The sequence below is a fragment of the Hibiscus syriacus genome, unplaced genomic scaffold (genome assembly GCF_006381635.1).
Source record: "Hibiscus syriacus cultivar Baekdansim isolate YM2019G1 unplaced genomic scaffold, ASM638163v2 tig00111989_pilon, whole genome shotgun sequence".
NCBI lineage: Eukaryota > Viridiplantae > Streptophyta > Magnoliopsida > Malvales > Malvaceae > Hibiscus > Hibiscus syriacus.
The window spans coordinates 814,826-833,995 of record NW_024063230.1 but is presented as its reverse complement, the minus strand read 5'-3'; the positions used below and the strand labels follow the sequence as shown (position 1 = coordinate 833,995).

At 34.4% G+C, this 19,170-nt stretch overlaps 1 protein-coding gene across 1 annotated transcript; it reads right to left on the bottom strand.

Moving 5' to 3' along the window:
- Window positions 1–14,185: 14,185 nt before the first annotated feature.
- On the bottom strand, window positions 14,186–14,576 carry LOC120173847 (transformer-2 protein homolog beta-like). The gene is made up of 2 exons (XM_039180904.1): window positions 14,572–14,576; window positions 14,186–14,510 (listed from the first exon to the last, which is right to left on the bottom strand). The coding sequence occupies exons 1-2, from the start codon at window positions 14,574–14,576 to the stop codon at window positions 14,186–14,188; spliced, it is 330 nt and encodes a 109-aa protein (XP_039036835.1).
- Between the last annotated feature and the right edge of the window lie 4,594 nt (window positions 14,577–19,170).

Here is a 19,170-nt window from a genome sequence, read left to right as displayed (position 1 = left end):
AAAATTAAAACAACTAATATAGATATATATATAATATAAAGTATATGTATTATATATATAAACTATATACTTTATATATATATTATGTATAAAGTATAAATTATATATACAATGTATAAACTATAATACTATATAGTTTATATATGAACTATTGAACTATGTAGAAACTACATAGTTTATATATAAATTATATATAAACTATACAATTTATATTTATATATTATGTATAATTATAAATAATATATATTGTATAAATTATATAGTTTATTGATATAAATTATATAGTTTATATATATATATAGTATATATGGTTTAGAGTTTAGGGTTTATATTTATATTTATATAAACTACATACTATAATTTATATTTATATACTATTTATATAAACTATAGTTTATATTTATATACTATATATATATGAACTATAGTTTACATATGAACTATATATATAAATATATATATACACTAAGGTTGATATTTATATACTATATAGTTTACATATGACCTATATATATACTATAGTTTATATTTATATACTATATATTATATATATAAACTATATATAATATATAGTATAATTTACATATGAACTATATATAAAAATTCTAAACCCTAAATCCTAAACCCTAAACTATACATTATATAGTTTATTAGTATATATAAACTATATAATATATAGACTATATGGTATATATAAACTATACATTATATATAATTCATTAGTATATACACTATATTATATAGTTCATTAGTATATATAAACTATATAGTATATATAAACTATATATTAATTTATTAATATAAACATATATATTAATTGAAAGAATTTAAAAATATATAAGGATCAAATTGAACAAAATTTAAATATGAAGCTTAAATTAATAAATGATAACATTAAATTTGGATTAAATTGAAAAAAAGTTGAAATATGAAGCTTAAATTAATATATTAAATTATTAAATTTGGACTAAATTGAATAAATTTAAAACTAAGAGACAATATTACAATATCAAATGAAGTTAAAAAAACAAGCGGGTTTTCTCCCGCTTAAGCCTTGCCAAATGTGGCGCCAAAATCAACATCATTTATCGCCAAATAAACAAACCTAACAAAAATAAAAGGAAAACTGAAACGAATACTTGAAAGTAATTCCTAGAGGTAACCCAAGCAGGAGCTTTTACACAAGCAATGGACAAACAAGAAGGGAAGAAAAGTGGAAAATTTCATCTGCAGCTGATGATTGTATATGGTTATTCGCCACTGCCTTTGAAGAGGAGAAGATTCACGAATATTGATTCCATGGATGCTGCATCAGCTAAAGTTTGTCCCTTTCTTTTAATTTTCTTGATTTAATATTTGTATTTGGTGACCAGAATCTTATTTTAAGTGATGGATTGATCCGGGTTTTTACTCTGATTTTTTATTCATGTGATGGGTCTGGTTCTTATTGTTGTTTATTCAACTGGGTTTGTTTCCTTTTCTTGATGTTAGATGCCACTAGGTATTCCGCGTAATGATTTGGGAGAGAATTTAGGTTCATTATATTTCTAGTTGAGCTCCAATAAAGATAACTGTTATTAGCTTAATTTGGATGGAATGAAGCTTCATCATGGTTTCTTTTGCAATCTTTATTAAAGAATACTTGCTCATCCAGGAAAGTTGCTCAGTAGCTTCCGTTTTAGTTCTTTGTTTTTGGGTGAAATTGCCGTTAAAAAGTTAATATAAGTACTTAGAAAAAAGGGAAAACTATTTCTTTCTCTTCTTTGTTTGAATATTTGAGCGGCTTTCTGTAGTACCCCTATATAAGGAATATCGTGCATATGAAGTTGAATCTTACTAAAGTCTAGCTTCCATCGTGTGTTGTGATTCCTCTAGTGTTTGTAGAATAGATAAGTAGATGTATGGAGAGAACTCAAATTTATCATATTTGAATCTTCGTGATCATGGTCTTAAGAAGTGCACATTTTAAGTACATTCTCGGACAGTGTTTTATATTATTTCATATGGTTATCATAAGTGTCAGAGACACAACTTTGGCTTTCCTTTATGCAATTATATTTGTTGAAACCGTTCATTAGAACTTTGACTGTAGACTGCTTAACTTGTGTGATATGCCGTACGCAGATTGCGGGATGTTGTTACTCAATTTATTTATTTATTACTTCCTTGAATTGACTTTAGGCTAAGCTTGCTGCTGTAAAAGAGAAACATGGAAGAGAAATTCGTGTATTTGAAACTGCAGGACCGTTGTCAACTCAAAATGAAGTGCCCAACACTGGTACGACCCGCCCCAAATAATGTTGGTTTAATAAGATCTACTTGCATATTTTTTAATGAAAAAATTTGTTTGACGTTTACCGAAATTTATTCTTGAATTTTGCCTAGGACCTTTAAAATATCAGGATTGACCCTGCTCAAGCTCAACGCAAGGGAAGACGTGCAATTGAGGTCTGTGCAGCAATTGGTGTAATTTTTTACCCCAAAGTTCAGTCTCTTTTTGTGTTGAATGTTGATTCCTTGTGTTTGAATATATTGCAGGTGTTGAAAAAGCTTGTTGGTCGCAGAATCCTCTACCATTCTTACTCCATGCAAGTTTATGGTTATGTATCATCACATAAAAGTGGCAGTCATAGCTCATTAACTCTTGTCCATGGGTATGTATCCATTTAACTCTTTAGTACTATTCTTTTTCATATATAATGCATCTCTTTCATGTACTGTTGTTATGCCTTCGAGGCTTGTATTAAAACTACTTTTTTTTTATGTTTTTATGTATACATGTTTTGCAGTACCATGGTAGCTTTCATTAAGACACTGGCTTTAGCAACTCAACTGGCTTCCAACTTTAGAAGCAACTCTTGTATTGGATGAAGAGTTTGTCAGGAGGGTAGGAGATGTCTCAGTTGGGGGACCAATAGTTTCTCGTCAGTTGAGGCTTAGTAGAATATTGATGAGAGACCTCATTGTCGATTAGGTTACACCATCAATTTGTGAGGTCTTTTCTTGTGGATAAAACTGGTAGACTCGGTGTATATGTGTTTGTATAGATAGGAATTGCTAGAACAATGAGAACTCTTTGATCTAATTCTAATATGATGAAAGTTTTACACCAAAAATTCCTATCATTACTTTTTTACGGTATCACATGTGTAGTATAGAAAGTGAGCATTAAAAGGTGTCTACTCTTTGTTTTTCATCACTTCTCCAACTATAAATCATCCTTCAAATCTTTCACTTTTCTTCGTCTTCAATCTCTTGTTCCTTATAGTTTTCTGTCTTACAAGATAAGCTAAAATCAAAATGAACTTGGGTTAGTCATTTAGTCTCTTAGTTTCATTTACATTGTTGAAGTTAGGTTATGGGTTGTGGGCCTTTTTTTATAGTTTTTACTTTATTTTCCTAATATAGAGGCTCAAGTTATTTTATAATATTATTTTTTCTTTATATAAATTAAACTATATAATTATATAAATTAAACTATATTAATTTTCCTTTGTATTAATAATGTTTTATCTAATTTACATTTAAATAATTTTATTAATTTTATTAAATTATTTTATATAATAGTTCTATTTATTAATATAATTATCATAATAAATATTTTATTATAACATTTAAAAAATAATCATATTAATATTTTAATTACATCATAAGCAAAAAAACTTATAATTTTATTAAAATCTTATAATCTTGTCCATGGTAATATATAAGTCAGGTAAATATCAGATCAGATCATTAACAAGTCGGATCATTTACAGGTCAGGTTAAAAACAAGTCAGGTTGAAAACAGGTCAGGTTGAAAACAGATCGGGTAATACCAGTTATTTACCAGGTCAATCTCGGGTTTAGGTTCATATTAGTCGGATGCAGTTCGGGTTCGGGTATCATATTTTTGGTTCAATTCGGGTTCAGGTCTTTCTCAGGTTGGATGCAGGTCGGGTTCAGATCCACAATTTCCAGGTCCAAATCGGGTTTAGGTCAACATCAGTTTCGACTCGAGTCGGTTTCGGATCGCCACAGTGCCGGTAAAAAACAGTTTTAACTTGAGTCGGTTTCAGTCAGTTTTGCAGGTCGGATCAGCTTTTTACAGCCTTATATCTCATAGCTAACTCTTTAGCTTGTCAACTTACGAATAGACTCTAGATCTGATAGCATTAGAGGCAATATTTAAGCCACCATTCATGATTCAAAAAGGGTGCTCTCTCTCTTGTGCTCCCCTTCCTCTCTAAGCTAAAGATGACCATCTTCCTCGACATATCGCTTTCTCTCTTGTATATTCTTATCAGTTTCGATTATACAACCAAATAAAAAATAAATAAATTGTTAACAATAGTCATAAATCCTTATTTTATGATCAACAACTCTCCAATCCGAGTAACATAATTTAAAAATACATGTCTCAAAATCGTTAATTCAGAAATCTCAAATAGTGAAATCACTGACCGGGGATACACTGACATTTTCCAAATTCAAGTTAGTAGAAAATTCATATGAACAAATTGCAATTGCTTCGAATTATGTCCTCAACCCCATAATTTGAAACCCAAATTCAGGATTTCCTTTAATGGCAAACCAATCAATTCATCGCCTTCAATTCCTTCTTGGAAACTGCCAAGTATTGGAAAACATTAGTTTATGTTCCAGGAGTAGGAACCACTAAAACAGTTGCAGAGCGAGTATAATTCTTTTTATATTGTCTTTCTCCTCTTCCATTACTAAGTTTAAGATTGATGTTTAATAGAAGTGAACAAGGTTTTAAATTGCGGTCGCGGTCGCGTTTTCGGTCATTTCAGGTTTATTATGATTGTGGCTGCCGCGGGCACTATTGGATGCTCTTGTGGGTGTAGTGAGTAGCTCGGACCGTGGCGAAAACACTATTTCGCATACACTATCATTTTCGGACCGTGATTTGAAACCCTGGAAGTGAATAAGTTATTTGATATCCATAAGACTAACTTAAATTGGGTATAATAATTTATACATTCTCCATGCAAAAACTACATAACTACCAACAAGTATCTATTTCAATACCCCACTTAAAACCTTATTTTTGTTGTCAAATATGCAAATAAACCCGAATATCACCTTAATTATCCCTTCTAATTTTTTGTTCGAATTTTGAACTCAAATTGAGTTTAAATTTGTAAAGTTTGAATAATAAAAAATTTGAAAATTAAAATGATATTATTTATTGTGTTTATCTAAGTAACTTGATTTGGTCCATGGTTTCCTTATTTCTTAATTCCTTCTTTTGTTTTATTTTTTTACCAAATTTGAACCACATCCTCTTCAACCCTATATAATACATGTGTAACTTCAATTATTTTTTGACAATAAAGTTTCTCTTTTGCAATTTAATCTCTCAATTTTACATTTTATTCAGTTTGATCATCGGATTACAACTCTTTATAAATTCTTTTTTCCTATTAATTTCTTTACTCATGTTAATACTTTTTCTTCAAAATTCATTCTTTTAGAGAATAATATTATAAATATATTATATGATTTTAGATGATATTTAATTTATTAAATAACATTACAAATCTTATTTTTACATATATATGTATATATATATATATATATATATATATATATATAAATATATGATTAGGTAAATTCATTTAAATTATAATCAATCAGTATCATAACACTATAAATAATTGTATTTAAATTTGAATAGAAAAATAAATATAATCGATTTGATTCGAAAAAAATTCAAATAAAGTTTGAATGATAACTAATGCTCATAAACTTGACTAATTCAACTTTTTTCTACTCGATTAGATCGAATACTCAATCCTAATTTAAAAAGTACTTTTGAAACCATAAACAATATTAAACTATAACTTTTGATGGAAAATATGTTTAAAAATTACTTTTCAATTCAAATACAAAAGCATTTAGACGGATGTCGAAATAGTCCTTAAGTTTTTTGACGAATGGGAACAATCCAACTTAAATTAAAAAAAAAAAGAAATAGGGTTTAAAAAAACAAATATAGAGTCACCATTGGCCTTTTAGTTAGGTTGGTTGAGCAAATAAAATTATATTTTTTAAAAAAATTAAGAAAAATCATTTAAAAGATAAAAATAGCATGCGTTTAAACAAAAACTTATTTTGAAAAAAAAATTGGGAGTCGATTACACGTTAGAAAAATGAGCATTCTCACAGTGTCTAAAATTGGCATCTAAGCGATTATACATTATCTAAACATTTAAAATTACAAATTTAAATTTTAAATTATGTCTTTTTTTAGAAAAAAAAAAATAAAAGGATATGATTTTGTACAAATATTCCTTTAAAACTGTAACCCCTAGATCAGGGCCTAGCTGTTACGATCAAGTCTCAGAGGTCATATTATTAATAAACTACAAATATGAAATCTTTAGTTAAGAATCGTCAACGATTCACAAATATTTAGAGTAAACAAGTATTAATAGATACATCATAATGATATAATAACAAATCCATAAATTTGTAAATCAATGCACGACAAATTATAAGTCCAAATACAAAACAAACCTCAAGTTCGATAAAAGTAGAAAATATAAGAGTAATCTAAAAATAATCATATTAGGGAAAATATTAAAATATCGCTAGCCAATACTCCAAGTACGAGAAGATCTTATTGGTCACAGGAATCTGTAAAGGAAAAAGAAACTATAGAGTTAGTGTGTCCTCTAAGTGCAATTCAATCAGCATAGATGAAAATCATATCATTTGAGCATCACACAGTATTCACAAAGTAAACATATCGAGCACATATCACATCGTATAAGGTATGAATGCAATGAAATATAACCCAGTTCACTCTACCACGTCGCAATGCAATTATTCGATTTACCATCTCAAGGGATGAACAAATCAGTAATTGAATTTATCAACCTCACAAATGAACCAGACGATAATTAAGTTTATCATCTTAATGGATGAACCAATCGGTAATTCGATCATTTTTGTGACGCTATCTTATCTCAATGCAACATGCAAAGTGATATAATAATAAGTATGTTCATATAAAAGAGAAATTGTCATAAAATCGATTTATCATGCTCTGTTTATTTTTTTCGAAAGAGGGTACTTTGCATTAAGAAAGGTAACAAAATACACCACCTAAAGGATCTCATTAAAAAATCTCCCTAATCCTACATGGAGAAAAAAGAGTGTATCTTGAAGTGGTAAGTATCGAAAGAAAAAAACTCACAGTTGTAACATTACACAGTTTACACCCCAGCCCTACAACAAACCCCACACCAATTCAAGAGTAATACACCACAAGCAAACCATTGAAACGAGTAGTAAACTAATAAGAGATCGGAACTCAGACATCATAACCTAAAGAACGAAACCAAAGCATCAACCAGCACAATCGCAACCAGGCCTTGATCGTAGACTCTCACTGTGACATGGAGAACCACACTTATTGAAACAATTTCCAGCCGACCTGCTATAAAACACAACTCCCAATTAACAGTAGCTGCCAACAAGCTCTTCCATGTATCGAAGCATAGCACCAGAGATCACTGATTAGGTGAGCCTACCCAACAGACCCAATTCGTATACTAAGAAAGAAAATACACCCATCGAGAAACATACCAATTTGAACCTGAAACTCCCGAAGAAAAAAAAGATTTCATTGGACAAACTGAGAGGCTAAATATAATCACAGAGCTCAAAGAAATCTGAGGACTACTCAGCTAACCCGGTTCAGACTAAACACAATCGCAGAGGACTAAAATAACCACCACGAATAGAAGCAAACACAAACAACACCAAAGGAGAACGGTCGCTACCAGGTTACACACAGAACGATCACTACTGAAATCAACCAACAACCAAAATAAAAGCACTCAAACTCCAACCCACAGCTAAACTAAATGAAAAAACTAAAATAGTCGGCAAAGAAACCCCATAAATTTGAAAGGAATACTACAATTCCAACAAATGACACCAGCCCCAAGAAAAAAGATTCCAAAGATCCGACCTGGCCTCCTATTTGCTTGACGAAAAACCTTAAAAAGTCACAATCACAGACAAATTAACTAATTCTTACACCTCAAAGACAAAAAATCACAAGAGATTCCAGCCTGAGTAACAAAATGCTTCTCAGCACTGCAAACTCCATCCCAAGGCAACTGCAGCCGCTAGAGCCATCTCCTCTTCAATCTAATCGCCTTGAACTCCCTCAGAATACACTTCGCCTTTGTCTCCAAAAAGATTGTGTCTGCTGCTAACCTTTTCCCCACAAACCCGACCACAACGGAAATGGAATTTCCTCTTCCCAAAAAGGAGCCTCGACGACGCTCTAAGACTGACCCAACTAGCCCCCCTCAAGCTTGCCTTTGAAGACCTACCATCGCCCGAAATCAGAGGGAAAATAGGTCTCTTCAGAGACTGCCCAGAACTAATAACATGATGAGCATCCAAAAGATCCTTATCCAAGACAAGGAGAGAAGACACCTCGTCAATCGGCACATCGAAAAACCAAGAGCTGGTGGGGATAACTTTGGTCGCCATAGCAAGATTCATATCCCTATTAATTTCAATTAAACTAGCACTATCGTCAAAAAACCTGCTCACTGGCCCAATAAAAGTAGATATAGGCGCATCGTGAAACCCAACTGTAAAAGTATCCCTATAGACAACTGTATCTGCATGCTCCCGCCCACCTTCCATAAAGCCATTGGAAAAATCACGCCTCTGACACACCTCCCCTTGTTCTTGCTCGACAAAGCCCCCTCGAGACCACCTTCAACTCGTAGCATCACCTCCAGTTCCACCATCCGCCTTGGTTCCATCGAAAAAATCACACGCCTCTTCTGCACTACAGATTGAACTTTAATGGAGAATAAAGGCCTTCAACGAAAATGGAGAAATTCTCTGGAATAGATGATTTATATTAAACTTCCAATAATACTCTAGCGACATCAAACCTATCTCGATTGGAAGTTTCTTCATCTATCTTAACCATTCTTCCCCACAAGCTTCCAATATCCTTGAAAAGCTGAACACTCCAAATAGAAAGAGGAACATCTATCAGAGAGACCCAAACTTTAATTCTAAGCATATTTTCATAATCCTCCAACAAATCCAACTCATCAAACCATAGACGAATCCAATCAACTTTTTTTAACCAACAAGCCTGACGGTCTATGACATTCTTGAATTGGATAATCAACATCAGGTCATGCCAAAAACTAACCTTCGCATACAAGCCTTCAGATCTGAAAGCTGATTTAATATCATTCGTGTTATACCTGTTCTTAACTTTACCAACCAAACTACTTTTTCTCCAACATAGATCATTCTTTGAGATTAGAACACTCCTTATTAGAATATTAGTAATGCATGAGTGTGATTGTGTGTGAATATAGGCGTGTGCTATTGAGCTGATATGGTTGTGTGAGTTGGTTAGTTGGTTAGGGGCTGTTAGCAAGTTGTTAAGAGTTGGTTAAGGCTGTTAAGACAGCTCAGCTGAATAAATTTATATATATATAGATCTAGCTAATAAATGAAAAAAAAAGATACGTTTTCTGTATTACTTCAATATTCTTGAATCTCAACATGGTATCTTTCGCTAGACGATCCGGACGACTTGCTTCTGTTTCTGCTGCTTGACAAGAGTCCCCACAATGAGCGTTGATCAGCTTGCCTCTTCAATTGAGGGGGTCTCGAGGAATGCTAAGGCTTTCTCGAATAAAAGATTCAATGTCGTATTGGATGAATCAAATTTACTGTTGTGGAAGCAACATGTGCTTATCACCGTTCGCAGCCATAGACTTGAACAACTTCTCACTGGCTCCATGACTGCTCCGTCACAAATGGTGGTTAGTGATTTTGGTGAGGAAGTATTAAACGAGTTATATGAAGAATATGTGGCTCAGGACAATGCTCTTGCATCCTGGCTTCTGTCAAAAATCAGTCCACAATTGTTACCTTAGTTTGTGGGTGCTGAAACAACCTCTGCTGTGTGGAGCACAGTGCTTCAATTTTTCTCGAAGCTTGCATTACAAGCTTCAGTCTCTTAAAAAAGGAGACGAGTCCATGCGAGTTTATCTTACTCACGTTAAAGAAGTGTGTGATGCATTAGCATCGTGTGGCAGTGCATGTTGTGAGCATTTTAAAGGGGTTACCTCGTGAGTACCAACCTTTTGTGGCTGTCATAACAACCATGCGTGAGTCGGTGTCTCTTGACACTATTTACACTATGATGATGGATGCGGAGACTCAATTAGCAAGATTTTGTGATCCGCTTGATTCACTTCCTATGAGTGCACATATGATTCAAGGGTAAATGTCAAGTAAGATTGTGGATCCGTCTGATCGTAACACTGTGTATCGTCAAATGTACTCATGTGGTCAATCGACTGGTCGAGGTCGAGGTCGGTCTCGGTTGCAATGCCAATTATATGGCAAAAATGGCCATTTAGTCGACCAGTGTTTGCATTGGTTTGATGAAGACTTCCCTGGTGTTACAGCCAACAACAACAATTATTCAAAGGCTGAGTCAGGAAATGCTTACTATGTTGCCAAGGATAATTCGTATGATTGCAATACCAGTAAAAAATCTAGTGCCCATCAGCTCAAGTCACAGGTTGCTCGTGAACACTGGGTGGTGGATTCGGGTGCCACATCATGTCACCTCTGATGGCACAAACATCTCACAGACAGTGGACTTTAATAATCCAGGTAAATTAATAGTTGGTGATGGTGGTGTTTTAAATGTACAAACTGTTGGTAGCTCTTCTCTATTTACATCATCGCGTGTACTGTTGTTAACCGATTTGTTGTATGTGCCAAGAATAACCAAGAATCTTCTATCAGTGTCAAAGCTTGCTAGGGATAACAACGTTTTCTTTGAATTTCATGCGCATGAGTGCTGTGTACGTGATGAGAAAACCGATTCAATTTTACTTCAAGGGAAGGAAAATGGGGCTTATATCCTTTGTAGTTAGCTCAACACCTGAAGATAATTCCAAGTCAGAGAATTACTCAACACAACTGTCTACAGCTGTGTATGACTTGTGGCATCAGCGTTTGGGATATCCTTCGCATGATAGCTCTGAAAGTTTGTAAAGAAATAAATGTAATTCTTCCTTCAAGTGTTAATAAAATGTGTGTTGCATGCCAAATGGGAAAGAGCCATAAATTGCCATTTCATGCTTCTACAACAGTATATGATGCTCCTTTTCAGTTAGTTTTCACAGACCTCTGGGGACCTTCACATGTTGCTTCGACTGGTTACAAGTACTATGTCACCTTTGTTGATGCATGTACCAGACACTCATGGCTTTACCTACTGAAAGACAAAGCTCAAACAATTAGTGCATTTGAAATGTTCCAGCAGATGGTTAAGGTGCAGCTTGATTTTCCCATCAAGGCTGTTCAGGGCGATTGGGGAGGTGAATATCGAAGGTTGTCGAGCTGTTTTGAAAGCAGGCATTGCACAGGCTTACATGTCCACACACTTCTGAGCAGAATGGAGTGTGGAACGCAAGCATCGTCATGTTATAGAGCTAGCCCTTGTGCTGCTTGCTCAAGCGTCGATGCCTGTCAAATTTTGGGCTTATGCAGTTGTTACTGCATTCCATTTAATTAACAGACTGTCTACAAGGGTTGCATGGTGCATCACCGTTCGAGAAGCTATTTCATCAAAAACCTGCTTATGGATAGCTAAGAGTATTTGGCTGCCTTTGCTTTCCTCATTTGAGACCGTACTTGAAGCACAAGTTGTACTTTAGGTCCAAACCATGCACCTTCTTAGGCTATAGTACTCGGCATAAGGGTTTTCAGTGTCTTGCTGATGATGGTCGAATCTATGTCACAAGACATGTGGTGTTTGATGAGAGTCAGTTTTCATTTGCAAAGAAATGTGCTCAGTTACCTGCTGCCACATCGACCACCAACAAACCATCTGGCTCAATCGAAATTGTTACTGATGTTAGCAGACTTCAAGAGAAAGGTGAACCACAGGTCTCAACATAATTTAGTAGATAATGCAAATGATGATTCAAGTAGTTTGCCTGTTGCAAGTTCAGGATCGGGTGGAGACTGCTGATAATGTGTCGAGTGCTGAGCAACAACTGTTGAGTGATTTTTCAGTCACTGGTCAAAATACTAGTAATACTGAGCAGGTTGAGGTTGTCAGTACACATGATGAGACTCAAGAGTTGAATACCACTGAAGAAGGTGCAGAAAATTTGAGTGATGCACAAGTTAATAGTCATATGATGATGACAAGGAGTAAATGTGGCATATTCAGACCAAAGGTTTTTACCTCTAATGCTGTGAGTGAAGTCCCGAACAATGTCTATGAGGCTCTCAAAATTCTAGCTGGAGAGAAGCTGTTCAGGCGAGTTTGATGCACTGCAAAGAAACAATACTTGGTCGGTTGTGAAGATGCCTACAGATCGTGAGGTGATTGGTTGTAGATGGTTATTTCGAATAAAAAGGAGGCCTGATGGAACTGTGGAAAGACACAAAGCTAGGCTTGTGGAAAAGGGATACTTGCAAGTACCTGGTTGCGATTTTAAAGAAACCTATAGTCCTGTTGTTAAGTTTGCCACATTGAATACAATATTATCAATTGATATTGCAAGGAATTAGCCATTATGACAAATCGATGTGAATAATGCTTTCTTGAATGGTGATCTAACCGAGGATGTCTTTATGCAGCAGCCACCTGGGTTTGAGGAGTATGCTGCTGATGGAAGTTTGCTTGTGTGTAAACTTAACAAAGCATTATATGGTCTTCGACAGGCACCAAGGAACTGACATGATAAACTTAAAACCAGTTTGATCAGGATGGATTTGATCTTTCTTTTATATTCTTTACTTATATCTTGTCTATGTTGATGACATAATCCTTACTGGTGGCTCCTCTCATGTTATTGATGAAGTGTGAGAACATTGAACCTGCAATTTTCTTTAAAAGATTTAGGAGAGCTATCCTACTTTTTGGGCATTGAAGTTACAAGAAAAATGAGTCCTTGGTGTTGTCTTAGAGGAAGTATATAATTGAGTTGTTAGAGAAAACAAATTTACTAGGTGCTATACCCACTGCTACCCCGATGATTGGTGCTCCAAAATTAACACAGGATGCTGGTGAATTGTTAACAAATGCTCTAGAGTATCGTAGCATTGTTGGTGCTCTTTTGTATGTGTGTCATATACGACCGGATGTTGCCTTCAGTGTTAACAAGACTGCTCAGTACAGCACGCTCCACGTGAGCTACATATGGCTTGCAGTAAAGAGGATACTCGGTATTTAGCTGGAACATTGGACTATGGTCTCACATTTACAGGTGCTAGCAAGGCACTAGATGTTGTGACATTTGCTATGCAGATTGGGGAGGCAGTCTTGATGATCAAAGATCGGTTTCTGGCCATGTAGTATATCTTGGTGCGTGTCCTGTAGTTTGGTGCTCGAGGAAGCAAAAGACTATCTCCAGTCTATGATGGAGGCTGAATATCGAAGTGTTCCTGAGACAGTTTCTGATGTTACTTGGATCAGCTTGTTATTAGGTGAGTTGGGGGTGAAAAATCGAATCCCATATGTCATTTGGCGTGATAATACAAGCGCTGTTGCATTGAGTACAATCCAGTGTACCATGCTCAGTCAAAACATGTTGACATGGACGTGCATTTCGTTCGTGAAAAGGTTGAAGCTAAACAACATCAGGTGAACTATGTTCCAGCGTGCCATCAAGTGGCAGACGGGCTGACCAAGTCGCTGACAAAGGGAGCGTTTGAGGTCTTCAGAGATCAACTGTGTGTATTACCCTGTCGTTAAAAAAAGGGTCAAGGAAGGAAGAATATTGGAATATTAGTAATGCATGAGTGTGATTGTGTGTGAATATAGGCGTGTGTTGTTGAGCTGATATGGTTGTGTGAGTTGGTTAGTTGGTTAGGGGCTGTTAGCAAGTTGTTAAGAGTTGGTTAAGGCTGTTAAGCGAGCTCAGCTGAATAAATGTATATATATATAGATCTAGCTAATAAATGAAAAAAATAAGATATGTTTTCTGTATTACTTCAATATTCTTGAATCTCAACACTCCTACTATCCAAAGAAGGTATAGAAAAAGAGCTTGGTTCGCAGACATCAGTAACCCTAACATGAACAACTATAGCAGAATCACTATGAGACCCAGTCTACTGACCAACATACTTCTGAACTGAAAACCACCTACTCCCAACGCACATCCTTATCCTTTAAAACCGACCTAGCATCCCTTAAAACTGGCTTCCAAACCTTATTAAGACTACTTACCACATCTATACTAAGCCTATCATACTTATATTCATGGAAAACTCTAATCTTGAAACCATCCAACACCCTACCATCAGCTCTCCTAACCGCCAAGTTTGCTTCAAATCTATTCCTAAACCTAACGAAAGCAAAAGTAAAACCCACAGATTTCCTTTTCAAACTCTTATACGCAATGAACACATCCAGAACAACACCATAGACTTGAAACACTTCCTTGAGAGAAGAAACGTGAATCCTTTTGCTAACATAATTAACAAAAATCGTGAAGCCCGACTATCTCAAGGTTTGGGAGCTCATCTCACCTCATGATGTCTCAAATTTCTTACAAGATTAAGAAACATATCATGCTCTGTTCATTACAAACTTAGTTCGGTAGTTGACAAAAGCGTACATCGGTGAACATAAACCATGTATATCCAAGCCATCAGGTCATTACATTTGCATGCTTAAGCTATTATGTAAAAAAATACGAAAATCACAACATATCATACCTTCTACACAAACACATGAAGCACTAATCGAGAAATACACCTTTAACCAACTATAGCAGCCAAAAGATAAACACATGTAAAACCTTGAATTTTTCCTAAATTTAAAACCCTAAAAATTGAGAAATTTTCTTTAAATTCCTAAATTTTTATTAGGACTGAATTGAAAGTTTCAGAAATGTTAGTGACCTTTTTGTAAAATAAGAAACAGCTTTGGATATTTTCAGAAACCCTAGGAGATAAAGGCATTTATGTTTCGATTTACCGATTTCTTTTTATTTCACAATCCCCTGGCTTATTTCTTCTCCCGTGAGAGCCATAAGCAATCTTGTTCTTTCTTTTATTTTCTGCTCAACCCTAGTGCGCTGCTCCTCCGTTTCACGTTGCCTCTCGACGTCCGTTGAAGAAAGTCGACGCTGCTCTCCTTCGTCCCTTCTCCCCTTGGCCTTTAACCATCCTACTGTTTTGAAAGGGAAATCGTGAGTCATGCAGCATCTGTCGTCGTCGTTCATAGCATTGCGGCTGTCCATGGCAGTTGTGGTGTTCGGCTGGCAGTTGTGGTTTATTGGGATTTGAAGTGGGTTCGTTATTCTTGCAGGTGATATCGAATCAGAATCGAAATTACTATCCTCTCTTTCTTTACCTGCTAATTTTGTACCAACTCGATGGATCACGAGTAATAGTATAATATGTTAATTTGAGTAATTATTTTGGTTGGTTCGTTAGATTAGTGATTTTGGTATGAGTTTTTAGTGTAAGAGTTGATTCGGTTCCACCCATTAACAGAGATAATCGTGGGAATTGTCATTTGTTGTTAGAGTTATTTTGTCGAAGTGTGTCTATATTTATTTATGTGCTTATTTGTTTGATATGTGCTGTTAAATTGTGAGTTAGTTTATTCGGTGAAATTGATTGAAATAAATGCGATTCGGAAATTGTCATGTGATGCATGTTGATATGTCGGATTTGTAAATATATTTTGTATTAAGAATATTTGATTATGTTGGTTTGTTCTATTCATATTATATGATATATTCGGAATATGTGATTATGTATCAGAATTCGGTATATGTTAGGGTTAAATACACCATTACCCCTGAATTATACTATTTGTATCGAGTTATCCGTTTATCTTAAATTGTTATCCCATTTGTCCTAAATTTTTCAGAACGTTTTACCCCTTAATTATAAATTGTTATCCCGTTTGTCCTAAATTGTTAACTCCGTTAAAAGAAATTCACAGACCAATCAGAACATACAACGTCACCATTTAATTTTAATTTATTTTATATAAAGAAATTAAAATTATATAATATGTCAAAAATACCCTCTTCTGCTCTTTCACCGTCCACCCTCCCTTTCCCAACACCAACACTCATCTTTTCCTTTTCTCCATTTTGTATCCTAATCTCTCCCAAACTTTCTTTACCCTCTCCATCACTCCTTCCAACTCCATCAATGTCCAGAGAAATTATATCTTTGCCAAGTTTCAGTCCAAAAACCCTAATAGTTTTGTGAAACTCGGGAACAAATTGAAGAAGAAAACATGGGTGGGGTGGCATCATCAATGGCTGTCAAATCTGTCTTCTTTCCACCCAATCCCCCTTCGTACAAGCTAACTGAGAAAGAAAACATGGCATGGTTTGTATTAATGGGGTTAATGCTTTTGACATAAATGATTGTCTTTGGGGTTAGATTTGTTCCATTTCCTTTTTTGCATTATCTTATACATTGAATCCTTCATATACTTTAAAAGATTTAAAAAAAAAAACCATTCATAATTGAATCACCGAAAGCTTTTCTTTTTCAAAAACATACCAAAGAAAATGAATTTTAATTTCCTTCTTTCACAGAGTTCTATTTTTAATTAAATTGTTAGGAGCTTAACAAGAAATATAAATCAAGAAATTTTACTTACCAGTGTAATTAGATTTTGAAAACTCAAATGGGATCAACCTTGAATTAAAGTCACAAAGCATCGAATTAGCAAAAGATTCTTCTTCACTTTCATCCGTGGTGGAGCTAGGGTTATCTTGATTAAAGGCAAGGTCACATTTTTCTTAATCAAAATCTTACGAAATACAAGGATTTATGTTGCGATTTATCCATTGCTTTTTTATTTCACAATCCCATGCTTATTTCTTCTCCCGCGCGAGCCTTTTGCAATCTTTTTTTTCTTTCTTTAATTTTCTGCTCAACCCTAGTGCGCCGCTCCTCCGTTTCACGTTGCGTCTTGCCGTCGGTTGAAGAAAGTCATTGGTAAGTCGACGCTGCTCCCCGTCGTCCCTTCTCCCCTTGGCCTTCATTTGTCGTACTGTTTTAGAAGGGAAACCGAGAGTCATGCAGCTTCTCTCATTGTCGTGGCCAGCTGACCTTGGTTGGCCGTGAAAGCCACTGTCAACTCGTGTTTTGGAAACTGCAGCCTTTTGTCTTCGTTCCCCGCCGCTGGCCACACCGTGGGTGGCAGTGGACGTCCCCGGCAACCTCATTGTCATAATTTTTGCAGGTGATATCAAACCAGAATCGAATTACTGTCCCTTCTGCCTTTACCCGTTAATTTTTTACTGACTTGTATTTCGAGGATGGATAGTGAGTAATACTATATATTAGTTCGAGTAATTTATTTTGGTTGGTTTGTTAGATTAGTGATTTACATGAATTTTTTAAGTATGAGTTGATTCGTCGACCTATTGATAGAGTAACCATGAGATTCGTCGTTCGTCATTAGAGTTATTTTATTGAAGTATGTCTGTATTGGTGCTATGTTGGTTTGTAGAATTCAGATTATGTGATTACGCAAATAGTTTTACATTCGGATCATATTAGAATCTAGATATATGTTAAGCATATATATATATATATATATCAAGATTTCATGTCATACTGAGTTGGGATTGATAAGGGAAGTTCAATGCATTTATTCGACGGGTGAATATCACTTCGGATTCAGTGGTCTCTACCTTTGTGGCGGACCTCACTTCGTATGGTGTCATTGTAGTTAGAGTGGTTTTGGTGAACCTACTCTTCGGATGATGTGTAAGGCGTATAGGTGTATTTACATTTGCATTTCATTCAGGACTATGAATATTAAGACACGGACAATGAATATTTATATTTGAATCATATTTTGTTTTGACTTGTGCTTGTTGCACTTTAGAGACATATATGTATAATAGTTACACCTCTACAAATTTTATTTCAGATACTCATAATTAGGTGATCCAATACTTGGAGGATTTCGTCATTTATTTTCATATAAATTAATATTACAATATGATTTTTATTATACTTTTCCTTTGTCGGACATGTGTTTATATTTTGGAATTATTTATTGTAAATGGAACTTTGGTCATTATTATTATTATGTATTATTATATTATTATATTATTATTATTATTATTATTATTATTGAACTGTTTAAGCATGCATTTAATTATATTTATTTATTTATTACTTCTGACAAATTTAAATTTTTTGATACTAAAAATTACGAGGTTTGAATTGTAACACACCAACCCATATTCGACCCATATACGAATCCGATGTGTCACATTGACCTTTCAAATCATTGAGTCTTGAAAAGTGGTTGAACATTTAAACTTTTATTTGTATTAAAATGGTGAAACCCACAAATGAAAGTAAGTAATGAAAATTTAAATTCACATTGAAAATAAATACTTAATAATTTACATAATGCAACAAAGTATGTTTAAAAAAACTGATCAGAGCATTTCCATTTAAAACATGGTGATACATGTCGACAATAATTACAAAGTGAAAAGAAACCTACAATTTCCAAATGGTTTTGATTTGATCTTTTGCAGAAGTATGCTGCCCTCTCCTAACTTTAATCACGGTATTTCTTTGAACCTATGTGTGAGACTTGCACACACTAAGTCGTTAACTTAGTGAGGCAATAAAGAGTATAAAAGAAAACATCTAAAAACAATTTCTCATTCATTCCATATAAAACATTTCATACTGAAATCAGAATATATTTTATGATAAAAACATATAAGGTTTCTTATTGTTCAATTTGTATCATTTTACTATTTTAGCTCAATGCATAATTCTGAGAACTCAAGGTATCTGAGTACACTGAGGTTGTGCACTAATGCAATCACCACTGCTCATATAAATTGCACCGAAGTGCCATGTAGAATTTGTCCCGAAGAACCGTGTAGAACCCTCGACTCTTGGCATGCCAACTATACATCTAATTCTCATACATTTACCTTTGCCTTTAACTTTATAATTATTTTTTGTTTCATTATTTAAAGTGTGTCTTATTCGTATAGAGTACATTCTCTTAGTTTACTTTCACATAGAGCATTTTTATATAAAGTATATTCGCATATCACAGGTTCACATTCATGTACATATATCTATAAAAAAAATCTTAGAAATATAACT